This window comes from Marmota flaviventris, chromosome 10 (assembly GCF_047511675.1).
Source record: "Marmota flaviventris isolate mMarFla1 chromosome 10, mMarFla1.hap1, whole genome shotgun sequence".
Lineage (NCBI taxonomy): Eukaryota > Metazoa > Chordata > Mammalia > Rodentia > Sciuridae > Marmota > Marmota flaviventris.
In genome coordinates, this window is record NC_092507.1 from 104,268,707 (window position 1) to 104,295,823 (window position 27,117).

Sequence of the window (27,117 nt, forward strand, 5' to 3'; positions counted from 1 at the left end):
ATTGCTCTTCTGAATACATCTCACCACATGGAGTTAGTTTCCTGTATGACACCTTATCAATGTTTCTTGGGTACTTTAAAAACTCTACATGACAAGTTGTATGTCTATTTCTTCCTATGTAAGCAATATTCCCCTAATTGAATTGTTGTGTGCTTTTTAGATCATGAAGGACAGAGGCTATTTTTCTAGTTTTAAAAATTCAGCACATACATATGACCAAACGGTAAGCTTCAAGGAAATTTGTTTTTACCAGTTTTTGAGAAATAGAAAAAACTGAAACAAGAAAAAAACCTCTTTAGTCGTCCTATGCTCTCTGGATATAGTGCCCTCTACAGAGAGGCAGGGAAGTTTCTGTTCCTGTGCAGGTTCCCTCCCACTCCTTTTCTCTTGTCACACTGGGCTGCTCTACCACTTAGCCATACCCAACAAAAATTTACCTTCTTTAGTGATTCATTTTTGCCTTTTCACAGACTAGAAAGTAACTATTGTTTATGTCCTGAGTCTTATGTCCCTTTCATGTGTTTACTTCTTCCCCAAAATGGACCCATTTCATGTTTTATAAACCATAAAAATGAAATAATACCGAAGAAAGGGTGGACATATGTTGTGTCCATCAATGCTGGATTTTGCTTGACAGAATTCCAGATTATATTCTGGAATAAATACCTATCAAGATCTAAGTGGGCCAATTCAATTTACTAATATATGAGCTACCTTGTTCCAGAATCTGAAAAATAAATATTATGGCTAGATTAAAATTAAAAAGCAGCATATTGTCAGGGTTACATCATTTATTACTCTGAATGTAAATGAACATTTTTTAAAAATATTTTATTTAGTAGATTCTAGTATTTTTGCTAGAATCTACTTCACTTGAAGAATTCTAAAGGCTAATAAGGAGCATAAGTGGATTAAAATTCACTGAAAGATAAACAGAGGCGTTTTCTTGCAAAAAACTGAGCTGAATTATAGAATTAACATTATACTTAATTTAAAATAAAATCTATCTTTAAGGACTAGAAATAGAGTAATAACAGTTCATTTAAAAGCTTTATTCTCATTCTAAAAGCTTTCAAACCATATTCCAAGATATTTTTTTCAGCAAGGTACACTGGCGCACACATATGTAATCCCAGTTGCTCAAGAGGCTGAGGCAAAAGGACCACATGTTTAAGGCCATCCTGGTCAACTGAGTGAGACCTCGTCTCAAAATAAAATTTAAAAATGGGCTGAGGATGTAGCTCATTGGATGAAAGCCGTTGGGTTCAATCCCCAATATCAGAAAAGAAAAAAATAAAGCCTCCATACCTTTCTAATAATTTCCTGTACATTCAGTAATCACATAATAAAAACCTTTTGAACGAGTACAGATTTCACTATGATAGTCCCTTTGACCACACAGAACTAAGTTGTTTTTTCTTGTTGTTTGTTTCACTAGTGCCAGACAAACCACCAGAGTATTAAAACCGAGTACTATTGGGCAATTAAAACATTCATCATTTAAAAATTTTTATTTGCAAAGCATTTTTAGAGCAAAAAAAATGTCTATTTATATAGTCATTACAGATATAATCAAAAGGAAATTAGTGTTATTAACTCAAAATATACTAAACTTAAAAAGCCCTTTTAATTGCTGACAATATAAGGCCAGGCTACGTTTTCATTAAGATAATATCAGTAATTTAATTAGAAATATACAATTTCCAAATAAGCATTTTATTTTCCTGGAAACTATAGTAATTGATAAACCACTCTCCTTTCCTCTATTCCATCCAACAGATTTCTGTGGGTAATTAATATTACTGTTATATAACTACATAGGTTGAAGTAAGGATGTACAATTGTAATCTGCAGAGGCAGGTATTTCAAATCTGAGGTTTATCAACCTTTTCAGGGGTTCTTCCAATTGAGCAAAGTAAATGCATACAGTCATACACTAAGCTGTTGTTGAAGACAAGGTTTCAAGTACATTTGCTGATTTCAAGGTACTCAAAACAAAGGTAAGAAAATGCCAAATAAATGAAGGCATCCACTGTTCCTTTTAACTTATAGCCCTTAAAATAAAACTCCTTTGAAAACACAAACTTCCTGAATTCAAAGCAAAATTATTCTGCCTGAATTTGTGAAGGAAAATTATTTCAGTCTAGTCCAGCACAGTGGTGCATGTCTGTTAATCTCACTGACTGGGGAGGCTGAGGATTGACAAGTTCAAAGCCAGTCTCAGCAACTTAGTGAGACACTGACTCAAAATAAAAAATAAAAAGGCTGGGGATGTGGCTCAGTACTCCCCCCCACCCAAAAAAAAAAAAACACATCATTTTGCTCTACCTTAGCATATACATAAGCATTTTGTTTCCTAATTTGTGAAGCCAGTATTTATAATAAAGGAGAGTAAGTCAATGGCCCAAGAATTTACCTAACCTATAACATCATCATTCTACAACCCTGCAACATTATGATCTATAGCCTATGTTGTATTTGGTTAATTTCACTCTCACGTGGGAAAAAAAGTAAAGGAGTTAGGAGCAGAGGTCCTTAGCATCTTTAGTGCCAGATTCCTTTGGTGGTTTTCAAAAGCCCATGGAATTCTTGTCAGAATAATGTTCTAAATGCATAAAATAAAATGTAAGGTAGAACTGTAAAAATATTTTTAATTGGATGTAATAAGATGTTTGTAAAAAAATAACAAGTAAGCTGGGCGCGGTGGTGCACGCCTGTAATTCCAGTGGCTCAGGAGGCGAAGGCAGGAGGATTGAGTACAAAGCCAGACTCAGCAACTTAGCAAGGCACTAAGCAACTCAGTGAGACCCTGTCTCTAAATAAAATGCAAAACAGGGCTGGGGAACCTATCTCAGTGGTCAAGTGTCCCTGAGTTCAATCCTCAGTACCAAAAAATAAAATAACAACTAAGACCTAGCAGTAATGGTTAAAACCAGTGTTTAGTTGATGGTTGGTTTGTTGTTGTTGTTTCTTCAGCACTAGGATTGAATCCAATACTCTCCAGTGACTCTCCACCACTGAGCCACACTCTCAAGCCCTTATTATTTTATTTATTTATTTATACTGTGCCCAGCTCCATAGTATTTCTGAAGTAGGGAGAAGCTTAAACAATTTCAAGACAGCTATAATTGTATGAACTTGCAATCCCAATGCCTCAGCCTCCTGAGCTGCTGGGATTACAGGTGTGCACCAGTGTCCAGCTCATTAGGCTTTTATTCATTCAATAATCTTCAGAAGATGTGGTTTACACAAGGCCCTCGGTTCAATCCCCAACAACAAGATGAGGGCGAGGGGCAGGAAATGGAGGGAAGAAACTAAACAGAAAAGTACTTTGAGCCACATGTGGTAGGAGGCTGAAACAGGAGGATCGCAAATTTGAGGCTAGCTTCAGGGACTTAGCAGAACCCTATCTCAAAATAAAAAGGACTGGGGGGGCTGGGGATATAGCTCAGTTGGTAGAGTGCTTGCTTTGCATGCACAAGCCCCTGGGTTCAATCCACATGCACCACAAAAAATAAAATAAAATAAAAACAAAAAGGACTGGGGATGTAGCTCAGTGGTAAAGTGCCCTGGGGTTCAATCCCTAATACAAAAAAAAAAAAAAAGTACTTGAGGATTTACACAGGAAGAGCAAAATCACAGGGAACACATTTTCAATCTATGATCAAATAAGCAATTTATAATACCAGTACATTTTGAAAAATTTCTTCTTTACACAAAAGCTAAATCACTATAACAAAATCAAATTCAACAATATTATGAGTTGTGATTAGCAACAGGGTAGTGTGGACAAACAAAAGAGCTGAATTCTGTTGCAGCATAAATGGTCAATGGCTCAGGCCTTGCCACCATTTTCACTGATGTGGTACATGTGAATTTATCCCATCATTGCATGTACTCTAAACACCATTTCCATAAGATGACTGCTGTGGCTGGCACTAGAGCTCAAACATGTTACCCATACTCAATTTTTCTACCATATGTATCCACTGTAAAATTTCCCACGACCCTCCAAACAAAGAAAAAAAATCACAGGGAAGAAAGTACAAAGGAAAATACCAGAGTGTCTGGGCAAATTAAACAAAGAATACTGGGTGTGGTGACCATGCCTGTAATCCCAACTAAGGAGGCTGAGGCAGCAGTAACGTAGGTTCAAAGCCAGCCTCAACAACTTAGCAAGGCTGGAAGCGACCTAGCGAGACCCTGTCTCAGCATAAAAAATTAAAAAAGGGCTGGGAATGTGGCTAAGTAGTTAAGGGCCCTTGGGTTCAATTTCTAGTATCAGAAATAAATAGTAATGTGTGTTCTGTAGAACACGAATGATACCTATAGAAATATACTAAAGAAGACTATCCAAGCAAATACTACTTGGGTAGGCACTGAAAGCCATGAGAAATTAGAGAAATGGCATGAACAAGAACTGGCAGCAAGTAAGACATAGTAGAGAAGGAGGATGACAATGATAGAAGCTAAAAGGTCATAGCAATAGCCCAAACTATGTAGTGGTGATATGAATACAGGGGAGAGGGATGGAAGCAAGAGCTAAGCTAGAGAGGAAATGACTGGCACCTGCCTGCATACAATAGTGCAGAGGGCCCACTGGGGGAAATAATAATAAGATTCAAAGGTTTTAATTCTGGTTACCAGAAAACTAGCTTTGGGGAATAAAGGGAAATTGAGAACAAAGATGATGGGCTTTTAAGTGACACACTGAGTTTGAAATGCCCAGGTTAACTTAAAAAGCAGATCAAAAGAGTCGCTAACCTCTGTTCTCAGGGAACTTAAAATCTGGAATCTGGTTAAAGCCTATGACTTAGATTTGGTAATACTTCCACCAGGTATTTCCCAACAAAAGCCCTGAAGCTTGGGAAACAGATAAACTCCAAGAAAGGGCAGAGATGAACAATAGAAACACTATCAATTTACGAGCTGATTTTCTTTTCTTTTTGTTCCTAGGGATTGAACCCAGGGCCCTTTACCACTGAGCTACATCCTCAGTCCTTTCATTTTTTTTTTATTTTGAGACAAGGTCTCATTAAACTGCTTAGAGCCTCACTAAACTGCTGAAGCTGGCCTCAAACATGCAATCCTCCTGACTCAGCCTCCAGATTGCTGGGATTACAAGCATGTACCACCAGACCTAGCAAGAGCATAATTTTAAAACATTCCAGTTGGATGCAGTGGCACATGCCTGTAATCCCAGCAGCTCAGGAGGCTGAGACAGGAGGATGGCAAGTTCAAAGACAGTCTCAGCAACAGTGAGGCGCTAAGCAACTTAGTAAGACCCTGTCTCTAAATAAAATACAAAATAGGGCTGGGGATGTGGCTCAGTGGTCCAGTACCCCTGAGTTAAATTCCTGGTACCTCCCCCAAAAAATTCCAAAGAAGGTCATTTGAAACTCTAAGTTTCAAATGCACTAAAAACATTTTACCAACTTAAAGCAGTAGCTTTCTAAAGATGTACCTTATTACATTTAAATACATTGTCCAGGGGACTGGGATGTAGCTCAGTTGCAGAGCACTTGCCTAGCATGTGTGAGGTACTGGGTTTGAACTTCAGCACCACATAAAAATAAATAAAGTATACTGTCTATCTACAAAAAGAAAGAAATTAAATACATTGTCCCCAAAGATAGTGTTTCAATCATATGCCATATAGTATTTTTTTTAACCACACAGTATTAAAACACAAAAACTTGCCCTTCCTATTTAAATTGTAGTTTCTCTTTTATGTGAGTATTCTGGTTAATAAATTAAGAAATGCAGGCTAGGGTTGTGGCTCAGTGGTAGAGTGCTTGCCTAGCATGTGCAAGGCCCTGGGTTCGATCCTCAGCACCACATAAAGATAAATAAAGATATTGTGTCTAGCTACAACTAAAAAATAAATATTTAAAAAATGGTCAAATTACTTACATTTGCAAACTACTAGCAAAGTTATGAAATAGGTTTAATAAAGCAGAAAGAGGAACAATCAAATATCCTATGCCTCCCTGAAGTATACACCACTACCTATGAATTGTATTTACCTTCTCTTCCCAGACCATCAACCAGAAATCAAACCTGAATCAATCTAAATTTACTCCAAGTTTTCAATCTAGCTACCAATTTGTAGAAAATACAAGGGATAAAGGGACATGCTAAACTAGGACAGGTTAAAACTATACCAGAGGGACATGATCATCAAAATCCAGAACGAGGGAAACTAGAGGAAAAATGACCTATTTCCTTCAACAAATAAATTATAAGGTAAATGAGGAAGAATCTACAGGTTAAGACTTAAAGAGACATGCCAAACCAGTGTAATGTGAGACCTTGATTGGATCCCAAATTAAGCCAGCAAATTATCTGAAAACAACTTAAACAACTTAAGAATAAGGAGGGGGTTAAAAAACAGCCAGGCACACTGACACATGTCTGAAACCTCAGTGACTCAGGAGGCTGAGGCAGGAGGATCACAAGTTTTAGGTCTGCTTCAACAATTTAGTAAGACACTATCTCAGAATTAAAAAAGGGATGGGGAGTCAGGCACAGTGGTTTACACCTGTAATTCCAGGTACTCAAGAGGCTGAGGCAGAAAGATCACAAATCTGAGGCCAGCCTCAGTAATTTAGTGAAGCCCTAAGCAACTTTGCAAGACCCTGTCTCAAAACACAAAAGAAAAAAGGCGAAGGATGTAGCTCAGTAGTAAAGCACCCTGGGTTCAATTCCCAGAACCAAAACAAAACAAAAACCAAAAAACAAGAATCATCTTTTGATGGGAGCAGTGGTACACACCTTTAATCCTAGCAACTTGGGAGGCTGAGGCAGGAAGACAGAGTTTAAGACTTGCCTGGGCAATTTAATGAGACCCTTTCTCAAAATAAAGAACAAAAAAGGCTAAGGATGTAGCTCAATGGTAAAGCACCCCAGTTCAATACCCAGTTCTACCAAAAAATAAATCATCTTTCAGAGAGATACTCTGAAACATTTAGATGAAATACTTACATAGATTTGCTTCATAATATGAAGGGGATGAGGAAAGTAGATGCGGTGGAGATTAAACATTAATGGCTCAATTGTTTGTGTTTTGAAGATACAAAAGAAAAACTCCACTCTCAGTGTCATCAACAAATGCAGAGGATAGGAATGGCTTTAAATTTTGTCCCCAAGTTTTATAAAACTGAGCAGCCTTCAGGGTCACACAACCACTTAGCGCCCCAAAGGTTAGACGAAGACAATGAACTCATTTATTTGCTCAAGTTAGAAACCTGGGTGACTTAACTCCTTTTGTTTCCCCAGTCTCTACAACTGGTCCACCACCAAATCCTGTTTACCTTTCTCTTCCATCCTCCCACTACTGTCCATCTACTTCATCACCGTGGTCTCCCACCATTCCAAGGGCCTCCTTTAACCTGCTTTCCACACTGGATCCAGAAAAATGCCCCTATAATGCAAAATATGATCAGGCTATCCCCACATCCCCTAAAATCCTTAAAAACTGCTTTCCATCACCTTCACACAGAGTGCTCCTTCAAACGTTTTTTTTATTTTTATTTTTTAGGTGTAGATGGACACAACACAATGCCTTTTATTTTTATATGGTGCTGAGGATCGAACTGGGGTCCCGCCCGTGCTAGGCGAGCACTCCACCGCTGAGCCACAATCCCAGCCCCTCAGACTTTTTTTTTAATAATTTAAAATTCCTTTAAATGATTCCTTTAAATCATTTAAAGGAATTTTAACCAATTCCTTTAAATGATTTAAGGCTCTCCATTATCTTCTCATGTTCTCTGACTCCTCTTTATGCTTTAGCTTTGGTGAGCTCTTGCACTACACTTGTATTCTATAGCTGCACCACTCATATCTGAAATGCTCTTTTTGCTTATCCTCAACTCCCTTTCCTGCCTTGCTCCTATTCATATTTCAAGTTTCAGATTGCTTCTCTACTAAGTTGGATGCTTTCTCACAGCTACACAACACAGTACTAGCTCCCATAGAAACCTGTACTTCCCCTATCATAACAATGTGTTCAGAATACCTGCTGTGGTAATTTATATATTTATCTGTTTTCCCAGCTAGATTATAAACTCCAGGAGGGCAAGTGCTAAGATTTATAAGTCTCTCCTTATGCCTAAGAGCCAATAACAAATTGCTGAATTATGAAATTCACAAGTTTCTAGACTATTTTCCAAGTTCCATCTTCCTAATCCTCATCTGCAACAAAAACAGTCATCCATTTAGGCATTTACACAGGGATCTGAATCTGCACAGGAACCTATATTATGAAGAGAACTGGAAACAGAATGGGTATGCAGAACCTAAAAAGGAGATAAATTATGGAACTGAGGGGTTGTGGCTCAGTGATTAGAGCGCTTGCCTAGGACTAGGTGAAGCACTAGGTTCAGTCCTCAGCACTGCATTAAAATAAAGGTATTGTGTCCATCTACAACTTGAAACTTTTTCAAAAAAGAAGTAGATAAGTTATTACTCTAAAAATATAGTTTTAGCTTAAGATAGTAAGTATCCATATTTACAATTTTAGAGAAAATTCAGGAGTGCTAAACTGACAAAACGGGAGTCAAAGACAGTTTTCTCCCATCCATTAACAAGTTTTCAGACACAAAATGTTAGGTCTCTTAACCTCTCCAGCTTTAGTTTCCGTATGTATAAAATAAAGGAAATCGGACCCTTTTTGGAGCTAATATTATATGCTCTAATATTTAAAAGGTGAAAAGACATGTAAACTATCAAACACTGATCAGTTGGTTTCGTCCTAAGGTGGTGTGATCTTTTTTACCTTATTAATAACTGTTTAGGGATGTTACGGCCTATTATGTTAAGCTTACAGCCAAATCTTTAGTCACAAAATGCTCCTCAGACTATTAATGGGCAGATTTAATAAGGGTTACAGCAATCTGATGCAACAGCCTCTATTTAAACAGAGAATGAATTACTATTCAATTTTTGGCTTAAATTAAAAAAATCTTTCATTACCTGTTAGATGCCTTGAATTCTTCATCATTTTCTATGGTATCCTGAAGGCAAAGCTGTACCCCAGGGTATAAGATTTGGATTTATGGGTTTATTTAACAACTAAAACTGAAGACACAGTCTGTTTCAACCTCGTGGGGCTGGGAACTGAGATAGAAATTACGAATGGCTTAATTCCTATTTACATTCACACAATTCAGAGTTCATGCTATCGCGAAATGCCAGTAGTTACTAGTCCCACGCTCTTATCAGGGAGCTGAACTGTACACGTTTTATTTCGAAAGCAGAATTTTCAAAAAAAGATTTCGAAACTAGTTATGGCAAATAAAGTAGCTTGTAAAGGTTTTACTATTAAGCGACAACCAGTTTGCAATCGGCCACTGGAAACCCGGAGGGGAAAAAACTGGAGTAATAACACGTGTTTCCTGCTTTGCAGTGATTACAAAGTAGTTTTTGCAACTGCTTCTTGTTCCACCAAATATGTCACGACAAAGAAATGCAATGTTAAAATGAATGCGGAAAAAAAAAAAAAGGATGTAGTTGAAGAAACAAAAAGTGTGCATCCGTCCAAAGATAACGCTAACCTTGAGAGTCATCTCCACTGGGCCGCCTAAAGTCCCCAGGGCGGAGGGTACTATAGAGGGCGCCTCTCGGAAGCCACAGGTTGAACGACAAAGAGCCCCCGCCAGCAGCAGTCCCGAAGGTGGCGGGCTGGCCAGCCCTCTGCGCTCCATTCGAACCCTGCAGTCTAGCCTTGGCTGTGGGCAATGCAGCTCCTCACACCAATCTCAAGTCATCAGGTGGGACAAGGGCTGGCAGGCTGAGAAGGTTGGGGCGGGCATGCCACGAATCCAAAATAACTCCCGCCCCGAGTCCCTTCCCTGGGACCAGAAGGCGGCGGGAGAGTCGGGAGGGAACACGTGAATCGGCCCCAGGTCGCCCCTTTTCTAAATCAAAGCATCTCTCCGGGAGCCTACAGAGGGCCAGAGGGGAAGCGACTCCCCAAGGTCACCGGGCACCATGACTCGACTCTTCGGTCAGGTCAGTGGCCGACACCTGACCACGGGGCCCGTGGATCGGCTGGAAGACGCAGTCCCCAGCGCCTCAAGGTCCCCTTCACCAAGACCACGCAGGTACGATGCCCTCTGTCACGCCACCTTCCTCCCCCCGCCCCGAGGAAGGTTCCCGACGCCGGAGGGCACCCCGACCCCAACCCCACAGCCAGGGCACCGCGGGGGACGCGCCAGGCGCCGCTCGCTGTGACCTAACTAACCGTTATGTGCCGGGCTCGCGGCGCCGAGCTGTGCGTGACGCGGCGGCTCGAGCTGGAGTTCCTCCGGGCCCCAGGGTCCAGCTCGCGTCGCTCTCCCGCCGCCGGGTTCTCTCGCCCTAGCACCCACGCGGCAGGGTAGTCACGTCGCAGCTCGCCACTTTGTCTGGCCGGGTTGGCGCTGCTGCCTTATAACCCGCGGGGGCCGGAGCATGCGCACAGGGGGCGGAGTCGGCCTGCGCGGCCGCCGCCCCCTCCCCGCCATACATACTCCGAACTGTAACTCGCGCCTCCAACGCTCACGGCCGCGCGTGCCCGCTCGCCCGCCCGCGCGCCGGCGCCCCCTCCCCGCCACGTGACTCGCGGCCCGGCCAGACCCGCGCGCTGCGCCCCCGCTCTGCGGCGTGGCGCCGGCTGCGGCGCTCCTTCCGCGACTCGAGGGGTTGGCACGCACCTCCGCAGGTCGGGGACCCCTGCCCGGCCCCTCTGGATTTCTGCCTGAGAAGAGGGGAACAGCCTCCTGGGGGCCCGACCCTGAGCGTGAGGGGCGATGGGCTCGCGATGGGGACGGGAAGAGAGGACTGGGCAGCGTTTGAATGGACGCGCCGCAGCTCGGACCCGGGAAGACTCCCGGGCTGTGGACCGCGTGCGCCTGGCTCCCTGCGGGCCTGGCACTGGAGTGCGGTGACCTCGGGGAAGTCAGCCTCCCTGGGCCTGTTTCCTCTCTCTAATGGCAACAGAGAACCGACTTCCTAGGCTCGTAGGAAGTTTGGGTGAGAGAATTTAGGAATCTCCCTGACCACGTTGCCCGGGCTGTGGCATTTGGTGAACCGTGGGTGTTACCAGTCGGTTAAGAGAGCGGTCAGAGGGTGGGGAGACTGGCCAGTGGGATAGGGCGTGTCCATCGGGAGCGGAGAGGAGCACATTTTTATGAACATGATGTTTGGGACTGGATAGAATTACAGCTCACCGTATTGAGGGGCAGGTTATCTGTTAAGCAATTCACCTGAATTATTTGAGTAATCCTCGCAACCCTATGGGGTAGGTGCAGCTACGAACATTTTATAAATAAGGGACCTGAAACTCAGAGAGGTTAAGTAACTTTCCGGAAGTCACAGAGCTAGGAAGTATCCAGAATTTGGAGTCAGACGACAGACCTTAGTTTTGTTATAAGTGCCATTTTAGATTCTTGACCAAGTCCAGACACCAAAGTGTGTCCATTGAAGTGATCAAGTAAAATAACAAGTGCCTAGATTTCCAGGACCCTTGGAAAACACCAAAAAAAAAGTATGAGAAGAGGCCTCTGCCTGGAGAGAGTTTTCAAGTTTGGGGACACAAATCAACCAACTTTTGTTTGGCACTTGCTTCATAGCAGAACCCTGCCCATCCTCTCATGTTTTCTTCCCTCTTCTCCCCACCCCCACTCAATTTTCAAGACCCTATAAGGTAGGTATTACAGTTTTTGTTTTGCAAATGAAGAACCTGAGACTGAAGAGAAGTGGAGATTGGTTCCTGAGATCCCCTTTGCTTTTTTTTCACTCACTCTTGCCTCTTCCTACAGCAGAAAAGTTTTCACTAAGACTTCAACATGTTACTAGAAGACCATATGGAATCCAAGCCAAGTACTGAATGTGAGCTATTTTGTTTTTTACATTTGATAAATGCAGAGAAGATAAGGCACTTCAGGTCGTTGGGAAACCTGGCTAGAACAGCAGTGTTTTAAGATTGTTAGGGTGGCAGCAAGCATTCAGATGGTTAGGTAGACACAACAGGAGATTGATTCAACTGTGAATTTATTCCCACTATGGAATATAATGAGAAGTGATAAAATTATTCCCAGGAAATGTAAAAGGTTTACAGAGCAGCATAGTGTGGTAGATGCACAGCAAGAACCTGGGAGCCAGATCTCCTTTTGAGTTCCAGCTTTGATACTTGCCGGTTCCCAGCTCTGTACCCTTAGGCAAGTCATTTTATCTTTCTGCTACTCATTTTCCACTCCATACAACAAGAATAATTCCTACCTCAAAAGGTTTTATGATAATAAAATTAATATTTATTTCAACCTTTTTTGTTTATTTTCAGTGGTGCGAGCATGCTAGACAAGTACTCTACCACTCAGCCACATCTCCAGCCCATGTTTTTTCTTTTCATCTTGAAAATCTGGTGAGATGCTTGCCTAGCAAGTGAGGCTCTGGGTTCCCATCTCCTGCACTGCAAAAAAAAGCAGATTTCCATTTAACTTAATCCTAGAGATTAACCCTAAAGGCCCTCACTCGAATAAACTCTTTCCAAGGCTCTGAGAAGGGCCCTAACAATGTGCTCACAGAATCATACTGTTTTATACTATAAATTTATATTCCTGCTTTTGAAATAACCACAAAAATTGTTGACACCTCACACCCTACAAAACCTGGATCTTCAGGACTTGGTGTTGTGAAAACAGTATAGACTTTGGAACCAGAAGACCTGATTCCATAACTACTATCTATACAATTAATTCACTGGGCTCCTCTAGGCTTCATTCCCCAAAGTAAACTGAAGGTAATACTTATGAGCCAGAACTGTTATGATAATGAGATAGTATTTGCAAAGGTGATTGGTAATCCTTGGAAAGTGTTCTACAAGTATTTATGAATTGGGCTGGGGATGTGGCTCAAGCGGTAGCGCGCTCGCCTGGCATGCGTGCTGCCCGGGTTCGATCCTCAGGACCACATACAAACAAAGATGTTGTGTCCGCCAAGAACTAAAAAATAAATGTCAAAAAAAAAAAAAAGTATTTATGAATTAACATTATTATAGTCTATGAATTAATATTATGTTTATGTATTAATATTTTAAAGTGCATAAAAGGGAACTGAAAAGTAGTAAATGGGTGGCACAAGTTAGCAAAAATGATAAAATAATGTAGGTAAAATCCTTGCTCTTCAGGAAGATTTTCTTCCTGAGTTAAGCCATGAGACATTGATGAAATAAACTAGGAAGTATAGGATCAGAAATTTAAGTCTGAGAAGAGGATAAAGATCATCTCCCAGGCTGAGGTTGTGGCTCAGCGGTAGAGCGCTCACCTAGCATGAGCGAGGCCCTGGGTTCGATCCTCAACACCACATAAAATTACATAAACAAAATAAAGGTATTGTGTCTAGCCAAAAAATAAATATTTTAAAAAAAATCATCTCCCAGCCCTACTGCCATTTTACAGAAATGGAAATTAACGTCTAATAAAGGTCTAAAAGACCTTTCTAAAGCTTGCCATCTAATGAATGGCATGATCAAAAGAACCAAATAGATTGCCAAGCTCCAGGTTCTTCTTAGTGTACCAAGTACAGTATTTAAGATAAAAGTATTACGTGAGCAGGGCCTAGTGTTGCACACCTGTAATCCCAGCAGTTTTGGAGGTTGAGACAGGAGGATCGCAAATTCAAGGCCACCCCTGAGCAACTTAGTGAGACCCTGTCTCAAAAATACAAAGGACCTAGTATGTAGCTCAGTAGTCAACTGCCCCTGGGTTAAACTCTCAATTTTAAAAACCCCCAAAAGACCAACACATTACACCATGGAAATCATTGCATCGAATCCAGAGAAGATGTTAAAGTAAACGATTGAAGAAAAATGCCCATAAAAAACAGTAGGCATGGTGCTTTCTAGTGACTTCTAGGTTTATAGCAAAATTCCCAGGACAGGTCTGTCTTAAGGTTGATAGACTGGGTGAGTTTGCAAATTTATTAAGTGAGCAAAATGAAAAAATTTCAAAATAGGAGTTATATAACTTAAAAAATTATTGCCTGTGTGAGAAATGCAAATGGCAAGACGTGAAAACTATCAATATAGGTGTTCTTCAAGCTAAGTAAGTTGCTTAGTTGCTTCATCTGGAAAGGAAAAATAAAACTACATTGTGTTTTCTCTGGAAATCTGGAACTACTTAATTTGCATACCCTTGATTCTATCCCTTGTGATGTAGGAAGGAGAAGATTGCTAGTCCCATTTCACTAATAAAAAAATAATACAGGAGCAAGGCTCACGTGGTGGCGCATGCCTGTAGTCCCAGAGGCTTAGGAGGTTGAGGCAGGAGGATATTGAGTGCAAAGCCAGCCTCAGCAGTTTAGCAAGGCCCTAAGTAACTCAGCAAATAAAATATATTTTTATATTTTACATTTTAAAAAATATTTTTATATTTTATATTTGTCTCAAAATAAAAAGTACAGAGACTAGGGTTATAGCTCAATGGTAGAGTGGTTGCCTAATGTGTGAGCCACTGGGTTTGATCCTCAGCACCACGTTAAAAATGAATAAAGAAAATAAAGGTATAGTGTCCATCTACAACTAAAAAAATTTTTTTAATAAATAAAATAATAAAGGGTTGGGATGTGGCTCAGTGGTTAAGTACCCCTGGGTTCAATCCCCAGTCCAAAACAAAAAGAAAAAAAAAAAGAAAAACAGTACAGGAAAGGATTCTTTTTGATACAATAATTAATTAATTAAGAGTACCCCATCAGGGCTAGGTCTGTAGCTCAGTGGCAGAGCACTTGCCTAGTGTGAGTGAGGCACTGAGTTTGATCCTCAGCACCACATAAAAATAAACAAATAAAATAAATGAATTGTGTCCATTTACAACTATAAACACACAAATAAATAAATAATAAAATAATACCACGTCATAATTTGTAACAATTTAATAGGCAACATCTAATTTGGTTTTGAACCATGTGTGGAAAAGGGTATGCTATTGCAAGACACCTAGAAAAAATGAGATAATGCCAGTCCTAAAAACATTCTTTAAAGTTGTGAACCCGCTCGTTCATAGCATCTTCATTTAATTTCCTGTTAGATGTCAAGTATAGTCCTGCTATTTGCCAAGGACTAAGTCTGGATCTGTGAAGAATTTGCCATTTTTTGAAGAATAACTCAGTGTTGGTAAGATGTGCTCCAAGCCTCTCTGACCTCTCCCCATTTCTCCTCAGCTCTTACTCCTTTTTTGACACTTCACTTATCTCTAGCCTCCACCAGTTTGGCATCCTAATCAGTTACTTCTCTGGCTTCCTGCTAACATGAGATAACTTAGTTAAAACAGTTTGATAGAAAACAAATTGCTTACAAGAAAATTTTTTTCACCCTGAGAAATTAGTCCAAAATTATTATTTCTGACCACTGTTTTTTTGTGTGTTTGGTAATTTTGGTGGCCAAGGATTTGTTTTCCTGCTTCTTTAGATCTTTGAGGATTTTTTTAATACACATATATATAAGCAAGTTTTTCAGGGATTTATAATACTATTTTCTAGTGTGTGTGTGTGTGTGTGTGTGTGTATGGTGCTCAGGGCCTCACACATGCTAGACAAATACTATACCTCTGAGCTATAGCTTATATTTTAAAGTATTGATAGTATGGGACATTTACATTGTTTCCTTATAATTTTCTAAAATTAATTTAGATTTAAGAACAAAATTTTTTAAAATTATAATAAAGTGTAATGAATGATTAAGACTTTAAGGGCAGCAAGACATTCTATATAGAAAACAAGTACTTGGGAATATTTCTTTTTTAAATTTTCTTTTTAATATTTTTTAGTTGTGGTTAAACACAATACATTTTATTTGTTTTTATGTGGTGCTACGGATCAAACCCAGGGCCGAGCCACAACCCCAGCCCAAGAGAATATTCCTTTTTGACCTACTTATCCTCTAATTCAGTTTGTTTTCACCCAGATCACCCAGTCCTCTCTTTATTGCATTTCAGTTCCCATCACTTCACTCTGTTCTATGATTTCGTATGGCTTTTCTCCCACTCCTTGTCTCAGGCAGCATAAGGCAGTGTTGGCCTATGCTTTTGGTTACCTACACCACTGTTTAGGATCTTCCCTTGCAAGCATTCCTTCTATACATGTTCCTACCTACTTACTAAACCTTTTCCTTCCTTTACTCTGACTAATGAAGTCCTAACCTTGAGCATCTTTTTTCCTTCCTCCCTTCGTCCTTCTCTTCCTTCCTGCCTATAGTAAAGTATTTTTAGGCAGATGTAATGAGTGCAGATTAATAAAAACAATAATTTGATGACAGCTAAGATTTATGGAATACTTAATATTTGCCAGTATTAGTTGGATGCAGTGGCACACACCTGTAATCCCCATGACTCAGGAATCTGAGGCAGAAGGATTGCAAGTCCAAGGTCAGCCTCAGTAACTTAGACCCTCAGCAGGTTAGCAAGATCCTGTCTCAAAAAATAAAAAGGAAATGGGCCATGTATGTATAATACATCAAAACATACTCTACTGTTATGTATATCTAAAAAAAAAAAAAAAAAAAGAATGGGGATGTACTCAGAGGCAAGGTACCCCTGGGTTCAATTATGTATATCTCTATCTAATCTACACATGCATACATACATACATATACACATATGCCTGCATGCCAGGCTTCCTTCTAAATACTTGGTATGTATTGACTCATGAACTCCTCACAAAAATGCTGTAAACTAGATACTGCTATAATCCCATTTTATAAACAGATACAGAGAAATTAAGTATCTTCCCAAGATCATATAGAATTGTCAGTATTATCTGGAATCATTAAGAAATAGTCATCATAGCTGGGCATGGTGGTGCAAACCTGAAATCCCAGCAGCTCAGGGGGCTGAGGCAGGAGGATTGCAAGTTCAAAGCCAGCCTCAGCAAAATCGAGGTGCTAAGCAACTCAGTGAGACCCTGTCTCTAAATAAAATACAAAATAGGGCTGGGGTGTGTCTCAGTGGTTGAGTGCTCCTGAATTCAATCTATGATATACCCCCTACAAAAAAAGAATCATCATGGTGGTGCATGTCTGTAATCCCAGCGGCTCAAGAGGCCGAGGCAGGAGAATCTCATGAGTTCAAAGCCAGAATCAGTAATTTATCGAGGCCTGAAGCAACTTAGTGAGTCCTGTTTCTAAATAAAAAATATTTTTAAAAGGACTGGGTTCCTCACCTTGAGCCCCAAGGAATGGAGCTGGCTGGCTGTGTGCTGAGATCTCTGAAACCACAAGCTCCCAAACACAAAAGGCCAAAATAGCCAAATTGTATTTCTCCTCAATTTGGATGTGGAAAATGGGGGGATGGAATCCAGAGCCTCACAGGTGCTAGGGTTCCTATCTTTCCTTCCCATCAGTTATAAAGCAACTTTATAATGCAGCAGCAGAGATGTATCTACTGTTATTGTAAACTTAAAATATTGAAAACCTGAATGTGCTCAGTGCAGGTAGCACTCAACAAACAACCAGGATTGTTACCTACAGGCCACAGCCTTTCTGTTTAGCTGATCTGTATAACTCTTCATTCAGTTTGGAACAACTAATTAAAAGTCATTTATCTGTGGAAAAAAGCTGGGGGAGTGTGGCTGGGGATGTGGTTCAGTGGTTAAGCACTCCTGGGTTCAATCCCCAGTATTTTTTAAAAAAGAAAAAGAAATAGTTATCATTTAGTTTTTACCAAAAATAAATGAATAGAATTGTCATTTTTAACTACTAAAACCATAGGAGACAAATGCCAAGAGTTTGAGGCCCTCCTGACTTAGAAAGACCTTTGGTAGAGCTAAACAAACTTGCCAGGTATGGTGGCTCATGCCTATCATCCCAATTACTCCAGAAGCTGAGTCAGGAGGATTGCAAGTTCAAAGTCAGCCTCAGCAACTTCACAAGTCACTAAGCCACTTAGTGAGACCCTGTCTCAACATTGGAAATAAAAAGGGCTGGGAATATAGCCCAATGGTAAAGTGCCCCTGGGTTCAACCCCTAGGACAAAAAAAGAGAAAAGAAAAGAAAATGAACTAAACAATGGTTATGAAAGCCGCCTTTGAAATCAGAAGGTGCACTATGGGAAATTAACCCATACATATCTGAATTTAGAGCAGTTATGTGTCTCTAAGAAACTAAGTTTTTAGGTAAGGATATTAGGACATGTTTGTTTGTTTGTTTGTTTCAACACCTTTATTTCAGGTCACTCAGCATAAAGCATAGAACTCAATTTGAGATTACTTCTAAGAGTCCCAAATCTGCCGGGAGGCTCTGCACTACACATTACAAGTCCAGGGGTTATCAAACCTACTTCTGAGCTGTATATAAATAAAGACTTCCCTGCCCTACCTTTTGAACAGTGTTGAATTCAGATGTTATGCCTGCTGTACTCTAATATGGGGTTTGTGTGTGTTGGGGGGGGTCATTTAATAAAGCCATACTACTGTGGATATAACAGTTTCCCTAAATAAGGTAGATGTTCTTATTATTGCTCAAAGAAGAGAATGCTCCCACGGAAAAACTTGGAATGTAGAACAGTTGGAAGGTGGCTCACCCTAAAAAAGGTGTGTATTTAGAGAAGTTAAGTACTGTTGAGGACCCTCCTCACCCATACAGGGAAATGGCCCCTGCCACAATTAGCAATCTATTCCTGGAGAACTAAGAATGAAGGTAAACATTCATGTTTTGTAAGTCTTTTCATCTGAGTATCACTCTACTTATTCCTGAACTTAATCTAAACCAAGATTCAAACTGAAAAACCTTCAAGGACTAGGAAAAAATTAATGAGCCCAGTATAATATAATAAGGAAAGGTAAGCAGTATGAGAAGGAGAATCCATACCCTTGTAGATATCCACATTCAAAGGCTGAGAAGTTCTGCATGAAACACTTCCCCATACAGCACAATCTATAGTCCAAGTTTGCTTGACATTTCTATATAATGCATTATTCAGTGATTGAAAAGAAACTAAAATCCATAAAACTAACACTTTGTTTTTAATTAATGTAAAAGAAGAACTAACAATAATAAGAAATTGTGTGAGGGTTAGAAATGAGGAATGAACAGGTAGGTAGGTGGGAAGTCTGTTCTGGTAAGGTCGCTGCCAGTCTTTATGAACTAGGCAGAGCCAGGCATGGTGGCTCATGCCTATAATACCAGCTACCCCAGAGCCTGAGGCAGAAGGATGGCAAGTATAAGACCAGCCTAGGATATTTAGTGAGATCCTGTCTCATAATTTTTAAAAAAGAGTTAGGGATGTAACTCTGTGGTAGAGCAGCCCTGGGTGCTGGGAAGTCCCCAGTACTGAGAAAGGGGAAAAAGAACAGATGCTTCCCCAAGTTCTCATGGTGCCCATGATGATTTATGAAAGGTCTCTAAGGAAAAGTTAATCTCAGAACCAGGTTCATACTCATAGAGTTAGCAGTCCTGTCCCTATGTGGAGACTTGCCTGCCGTTGTCACCTTTCACAAATTTGGGTTCAAGTTTAAGGACAATTTCCTTGCAGCTTCATTCATAATTTTTCCCGATCCTAGATCCATGAGTTCATTGTGGTCATCGTGGCCACAGTGACTGAACTGGCCAACTTTATCTTTCTCTTTTTTTCTTCAGTACTAGGAATTGAACACAGGGTCTTGCACTTGTTAGGCAAGTGTTCTACCATTGAGCTACCCTTTTTATTTTTTATTTTCTTTAAGTTGCCCAGGTTGGCCCCAAACTCGCCATCCTCCTGCTTTAGCCTCCTTAGAGTAGTGGGGATTACGGGCATTTCTACCACTCTGAGCCCACTTACAATCTTCAGCCCCAGACTCCACAGCCAAATGGGCAAGTTCTTTTTTCTCCAGTGTATTAGAAGTCATAGTCTCAGGCTGAGGAATTTTTAAAGTCTTACAGATTGATGTACACATACCTCCCACTGTCTTACCACATCTAATATAATAGCAAGAAAGAAACTGGGAAATCTTGTCCTAATGGAATACCCTTTGCTACTTACCCCCAGGATAGCCGGTCTACTGAGTTATCCCAAAGCCAAAAGTATAGTCACCAAGCTCAGAATACATTCTCCTAGAGTGACTGTTTTCATCACCCCCTAAATCCCTCATGTACATAGATTTCATTACTTTTGTCTCATGTAAACTAGCCACAGCAGGAACTAGAATCTGGAGAAATTACATGCCATTCAAGAGGCCAATGGGAGGCATAAAACCATAAATTACAGATGGGCAACCAAATAGAGGACTAGGTTTGGCCTTCATCTCATGCTCCATCAGGCCCAGGCAGGCTGGATAATAGGTTTTTACTCCTATTTTCAATTAAAAGATTAGTCAATCTGGGAGCCTTCTAACTCTATCATGCAGAACCTCTCTGTTTCACTAGTCACTTGTTTGACCAGCCCAGGTGAGACCACAGGCCTTAACTGCCCAAATGTGCTTTCACCATAACATAGGAGTACATGATTCAGGCTGTAATGACTACCAGGATCACTTAAGAGAATCCAGTGGAATGAGAGGCATGGACTTAGTTACCAAGGGAACTCTCACTGCAACGATAATGTTGAAGGCTTTCTACCAAGATCCTGTGGCAATCCCATTCCCTTTCCCAAAGCTTACAGGTAGGTCACTAAACTTATGTTTAATCATAAATTGAGTAATTTTTTACTCATAAATACTATAAAGCTGAGATTTAAACTTAGGCATACTTAACTCAGCTTGTGTTCTCAAATGCTAAGCTATTTTTATTCATTTGTTCAGAGTCCAGAGAGTATAAGACAGGAATGAAGAGGATGCTAAGCAGGAAAATGCGAGGGTATTTCATAGTTCCAACCCTGAGCCCTCAGCCTTTGTACATGCTGATACTTCTTCCTGGAAGGCATCCCCGCCCCCCCCCCCCACACACACACACAAGCTGGGATATGTAGAGCTCAATGCTTGAGGACTTGACTAGTGTGTGTGAGATCCTTAGTTTGATGGGGGGAGGGGGGAGATTCAAAGGATCTGTTATAGAATTCTGTTATAGAATTCCAATCTCTTACTCCCATTTAACTTTTTCTTACTAATTAATGTGAATTAATAAGGTTTCATAGTTATTATATTTGCCAACGAGTTTCTTTTGACAGTTATTTTACTCTAATAAATTGCTTAGGGAAGCCACCTCCAAATCCAAATTATTTATAATATGTTTCATTTCCTAATTCCTTCCCAGGGCTCATGATTACTTGGGAAAAAGCATGGGCTTGCAAATTAAATTTGGTGTTTTGAACTATCTCCTCTAGATGTACATCTCCTTCTTGGTTTTTTTTAACATTACATATTTATAAACCTCATCATTCCATGGAAGCATTCCTCAAGGCTGTTAGTGAATTTGCTTAAGTAATAAGGACTTCCTAGGAATTCCTAGGGGTAAGGCAGGAATATTGCAAGTTCAAGGCCAACCTCAGAAATTTACTGAGGCCCTAAGCAGCTTAGCAAGACCCCATTTCAAAAGGAAGTATAGAAAGGTCTTCATTTGGCTCAGTGGTTAAGCACCCCTGGATTCAATCCCCAGTACCAAAAAAAATAAGAAGCAAAAGCCACGGAATTTAGAAATTACACATTGATTATAAGATAATCATATCATATAAACATTCTGTGATCTTGTACATTCTTTATATGAAAAACTTTTCCTCAGATTAGCAAAGCAAATTTCTCCTTTTTTCTTCATTGAAGAGAAAGTTGGGGTGAGGGAGAAAATTATGTATTTTAAGGTAGTATGAAAGTCTACTACAACCATACCCTAGGGATGGAATAAATTTCATGTATTCTTTTCCCTTGTTAAAAAAAGAAAGAAAAAGGCTTAATGTCCACAAAATGAATTTTTCTGTCTATATTAGGCAGGAATTTTTTAAAATTTATTTTTAGTTGTATATGGACGCAATGCCTTGATTTTTATTTATTTATTTTTATGTGGGGCTGAGGATTCAACCCAGTGCCTCACACATACTAGGCAAGTGTTCCACCACTGAGCTACAACCCCAGTCCCTTGGCAGGAAATTTAAATTTTGTGTTAATGCTTGGTATGACTTCCTGCCAATTTGGGACACTAACCTTTCTGAGATAATCTCTACTAGGAGTTTGTTTTCTTTTCAAGATTTTTACTCACTCCTTTTCAAAGTGATTGCAAGACAATTTTAATTCAGCCAAAGACTATTTTCCACTTATTGAATATCCTGTACAATTGTAGTTTAATTCCTTTTACTCCTCCTCCCTTTGTTTTGTAGATTAGAAGATATACCAAAACAAAGGCATTCAGGGATGGAAGCACTCATAGTAAAGGCTGAGCTAAAGACATTCCCATGAAGCTAGTCTCTAAGCAGCTAGTTTTTCAGTCTTTCTCCTGGCCTCTCCCTGTTGGCATTCTATCCTCTTTGGTGGGAAAAAAATTTATAAAGGAGATTGGTTCCTCCATAGGATAGGCTCTCATTCAAATGTCCGATTTCCCTTCGAACCTTGATTCTTACATTCAAAATACCTGTGGACATAGCCCCTGGGACAAGAGTCCTGTGTTTCTCCTTTGCTAGCAAAGCAGTGAAACTTCTTTTTTCTTTTTCTCAAACAAACAAAAACAAAAATGTGGAGTTTGGTCCAGTTAATGAGACACCAGAATTGTTGAAAAGCAATACATTATATTACTGTGTAATTAATTTCATTTACTATCTTACATATTAGTGGTTTCTGTTTTTAATTTATTTGGAAAACAATGTGCTATGAACTTTTCTCAACCTTTGATGCAGGGCTCTGGTTGAACTGACAAAGGACATTATGATAGGAAACTGAATTTTTTTTTCTGTAAAATTTTGATTTTCTATTTTTTTTCATCAAAATGTATCATTGTGCCTTGGTGCACACCTGTAATCCTAGAGACTTCGGAGGCTGACAAGTTTGAGGCCAGGAGGATCACAAGTTTGAGGCCAGCCTCAGCAATTTAGTGAGACCCTTAGCAACTTAAAAAAGATTTTTGTCTCAAAAAGGAAGGAAGGAAGGAAGGAAGGAAGGAAGGAAGGAAGGAAGGAAGGAAGGGAGGGAGGGAGGGAGGGAGGACTGGGATTGTGGCTCAGTGGTAGAGCTCTTGTGTAGCACATGTGAGGCGGCCCTGGGTTCGATCTTCAGTACCACATAAAAATAAATATACAAAATAAAGGTATTGTGTCCAACTACTTCTAAAAAATAATTATTTTTTAAAAAAGAAAGAAAGGGGCTGGGGATATGGCTCAGTGATAAAGTACCGCTGGGTCCAATACCTTGTACAAAAAAAAAAATACACACACACACACACACACACATCTTAAAGCATCACTAAATTTCTTACAACCTGATTTATATAGATATATGCATATGACTAATAAATAACTTGTTGATTATTTCAAAGTGGTAGGTGTCAGGATAATAATGATGATGATAAATAGCAGCTAATAAGGCATGTCCTCTGTGCCAGGCACTGTTGTAACATTTTACATAGAGTTGCTCAATGTAAAACCACTTGTATCTGGTTGTTTTTATTTATTTTTCTGGGAAACTCCTGAGAATCTATATTGCAATCAGTTCCCCAATTCAGTTTTTACCTAAATATCGATGGGAAAAGTACACCAGAATAGAGCCTTAAAACTGATAGGTTTTGGATTTGAAAACCAAAATATCCCAGCAAGGTGGTACACACCTATAATCCCAGCTACTCAGGAGACTAAATGGCTAAATCAGAAGGATATCAAGTTCAAAGTCAACCTTCGAAATTTAGGGAGGACCTATGCAATTTAGACCCTATTCCAAAATAAAAATAAAAAGGACTGGGGGTGCTGGGGTTGTAGCTCAGTGGTAGAGCGCTTGCCTCTCATGCATGAGGCACTGGATTCAATCCTCAGCACCACATAAAAATAAATAAATAAAATAAAGATATTTTTTAAAAATGGACCTGGGGATGTAACTCAATGGTAAAGTGTCTTTAGGTCAATTCTCCTTGGTACCAAAAAAAAAAAAAAAAAAAAAAAGTAATCATGCTTTAAAAGAGTGTAAAGAAAATGTTTATGATGTGTTGTAAGTAATTCAGGTTTTAAAACACTAAATGCGAAGTGATGACTTTTTTTTTTTTTTGTGGCACCATCCTGAACCCAGGGCACTCTACCACTGAACTATATCCCCATATCCCCAATCTTTTTTCATTTTCAAATAGGGTCTTGCTAAATTGCCCAGCTGGCTTCAAACTCATAATCCTCTTGCCTGAGCCTCCCAAATTGCTGGGATTACAGGTGTGTGCCACCATGCCCAGTCAACAATTTTGTTTTTTAAAGAAAATATGTATAAAATTATGACCACAGATATAATATGAGAGATAGATGCGGTGGCGCACACTTGGATTCCCAGCAGCTCAGGAGATTGAGGCTGTCCCATACATTCAAAGTCAATCTGAGCAATTTAGCAAGGCCCAAAGCTATTTAGTGAGACCCTGTCTCAAAATAAAAAATAGAAAGGGCTGAAAATGTGGCTCAGTGGTTAAGCACCCCTGGGTTCAATCCCAGGTATTAAAAAAAAAAAAAGTAATATTAGGGGCCTAGGATGTAGCTCAGGGGTAGAGCACCTGCCTACTATGTGGGAGACCCTGGGTTTGATCCAACAACAAATTCTGCTATTACATACAATTCTAATGAACCATTTAAAAAAAATTTTTAAAATGCTAATATGCCTGGTGTGGTGGCACAGGCCTGTAATCCCAATAATTTGAGAGGCTGAGGCCTGAGGATCGCTAATTCAAGGCCAGCCTCAGCAATTTAGTGAGACACTATCACCAACTAAAAAAGGATTAAGGAGGGCTGGGGATGTGGCTCAAGCGGTAGCATGCTCGCCTGGCATGCGTGCGGCCTGGGTTCGATCCTCAGCACCACATACAAACAAAGATACAAACTAAAAAATAAATATTAAAAAATTATCTCTCTCTCTTAAAAAAAAAAAAAAAAAAAGGACTAAGGATATAGCTCAGTGGTAGAGCACTCCTGGATTAAATTCTCAGAAACTCACACACACACACATACCCTGTAATAACAAAAGATTATAACTTCAAATGTGAAGGAGGTTCGTCCCTCAGTAGTGGAGTTATGCCCATAGGATAGCATTTATTTTCTTCTTTGTTTTTTTATTTGGATGTTTTAAAATAATTTTTAAGTGATATCATGACTACCTGAGGAGAGGGGCAGACATTCTATAGAGAGGGAGAGAGCTATTTTATTTTAAGCATCTGTGGTGATTTTTTTTTAAAATTGAAAATGATTGATCGTTCTACATACAACAAGGACAAAAAAAAGAGAAGAGTTTGCTTGTCAGATGAATCAGAAAATTCAAACTAAAGAATGGGTTAGAAATAATTTAATCCAACTCCTTTATTTTACAGAAGAAAAAGTTCAAATATATCCAATGTCATATAGATAGTGTTTAAAATCCAACAGTGTTGAATTTTCTAATTCCCAAGATCCTCGGCTCATATTTCTTCCTTCCTACTTATATATAATGTAGTAGCTGGCAACAGTGTTCCAACTCTAAAAGAGAAAAGAAGTTTTGGGAGTTCTTTTGTTGATTGTTTTGTTTTTGTTTTGTTTTTTATTGCAGTGTTCCGGATTGAACTCTGGGCCTCAAGCACTCTGCCATTGATCTACATCCCCACCCTGAAAAGAAGTAATTTAGATAACATAGGAACATAGCTTTTTTTCCAGTTTTTGAATTAGCATTTGCCAAAAGCTAAAAAACAAAGAAGCTACATATAGCCAGGCATGGTGACACATGCCTGTGATCCCAGCAGCTTGGGAGGCTGAAACAGAAGAATCATGAGTTCAAAGCCAGCCTCAGCAACTCAGCAAGGGCCTAAGCAGCTCAGCAAGACCCTGTCTCAAAAAGAATAAAACACGGGCTGGGATGTGGCTCAGTGGGTCAAATACCTAATACCAAAAAAATGCAAAAAATAAAACTAAACAGTTATGGGGTGGGGGATGAAGCTCAGTGGTAGAGCACTTGCATAGCATGCATGAAAAAAAAAATGTAATTACTACCTCAGACATACACTTATGTGGCTTGAGAAATAATGTGGACTAAGAAACTATGATATGAACTTTTAACATGCTCCTTCCAAAGCCTACCCATCATTCAAATCATCCAAAATTGGATCTAATACTTGGTTATAAAAAGAATTCTGGTTCTCTCTGATATGCAAATTCTAACACAATAAGGGGGGTGGATAGAAGCTCATTGATAAGACAAAGGGGAATGAAGGGAAGGGAGGATGGGAATAGGAAAAACAGTAGAATGAATCAGATATAACTTTCCTATGTTCATATATAAAGGCACAACAGGTATAACTCCACATCATATACAGCCATAAGAATGGGAAGTTATACTCCACATATGTATAATATGGCAAAATACTGTCATGTGTATCTAAAAATAACATATAAAAAATGAAAAAGAAAAGAATTCTGAGGGTGGGGATTGTAGCTCAATGATAGAGTGCTTGCCTAGCACATGTAAGGCACTGGGTTCTATCCTCATTACCACATAAAAATGAATAAAGAAAGAACTAATAGAGGATTTAAAAAAAAAAGAATTCTGACACAAAACTCATTTAATGTGGTGTTCAATTATAAAGAAAGCATTCTTGTGCTCAGGCACTGCTACCAATTAGATTAAAACAGATTGTTGGGCTGGGGCCATGGCTCAGTGATAGAGCACTCGCCTAGCCTCCGTGAGGCACTGGGTTCGATCCTCAGCACCACATAATAATAAAATAAAGATATTGTGCCCACTTATAACTAAAAATAAATATTTTTTAAAAACCAGATTGTTGGGGCTGGGGATGTGGCTCAAGCGGTAGCGCGCTCGCCTGGCATGGGCTCGGCCTGGGTTCGATCTTCAGCACCACATACAAACAAAGATGTTGTGTCTGCCGAAAACTAAAATGTAAATAAAATATTTTAAAAAAAAAACAGATTGTTGTTAACATCATTGTAATTTGGTCTTAAAATTTGTTGATGTTAATTTTACAATAGTTTTTATAATCACATGAGATAATATGTGGAAATAATCTGAGAAATAATATGACCTAGCATTTTG

The 27,117-nt window shown here is 39.6% G+C and overlaps 2 protein-coding genes and 1 long non-coding RNA gene across 3 annotated transcripts in view; 2 read left to right on the top strand and 1 right to left on the bottom strand.

Moving 5' to 3' along the window:
- The window catches only part of Slc16a1 (solute carrier family 16 member 1), a 33,027-nt gene extending 22,530 nt beyond the window's left edge, over window positions 1-10,497 (bottom strand). Inside the window, exon 1 of the mRNA XM_027940332.2 lies at window positions 10,244-10,497. The gene's annotated coding sequence lies outside the window, so the exon portion shown is untranslated. The remainder of the gene's footprint in view (window positions 1-10,243) is intronic.
- Window positions 9,641-27,117, top strand: part of Lrig2 (leucine rich repeats and immunoglobulin like domains 2) — a 159,581-nt gene continuing 142,104 nt past the window's right edge. The window contains exons 1-2 of the mRNA XM_071618209.1: window positions 9,641-9,770; window positions 9,950-10,103. Of these exons, the coding sequence (XP_071474310.1) occupies window positions 9,991-10,103 (113 nt within the window). The 5' untranslated portion in view covers window positions 9,641-9,770; window positions 9,950-9,990. The remainder of the gene's footprint in view (window positions 9,771-9,949; window positions 10,104-27,117) is intronic.
- Window positions 11,286-26,872, top strand: LOC139707279 (uncharacterized). The gene is made up of 3 exons (XR_011708907.1): window positions 11,286-11,871; window positions 15,066-15,151; window positions 25,624-26,872. It is a non-coding gene; the product is annotated as an uncharacterized lncRNA (long non-coding RNA).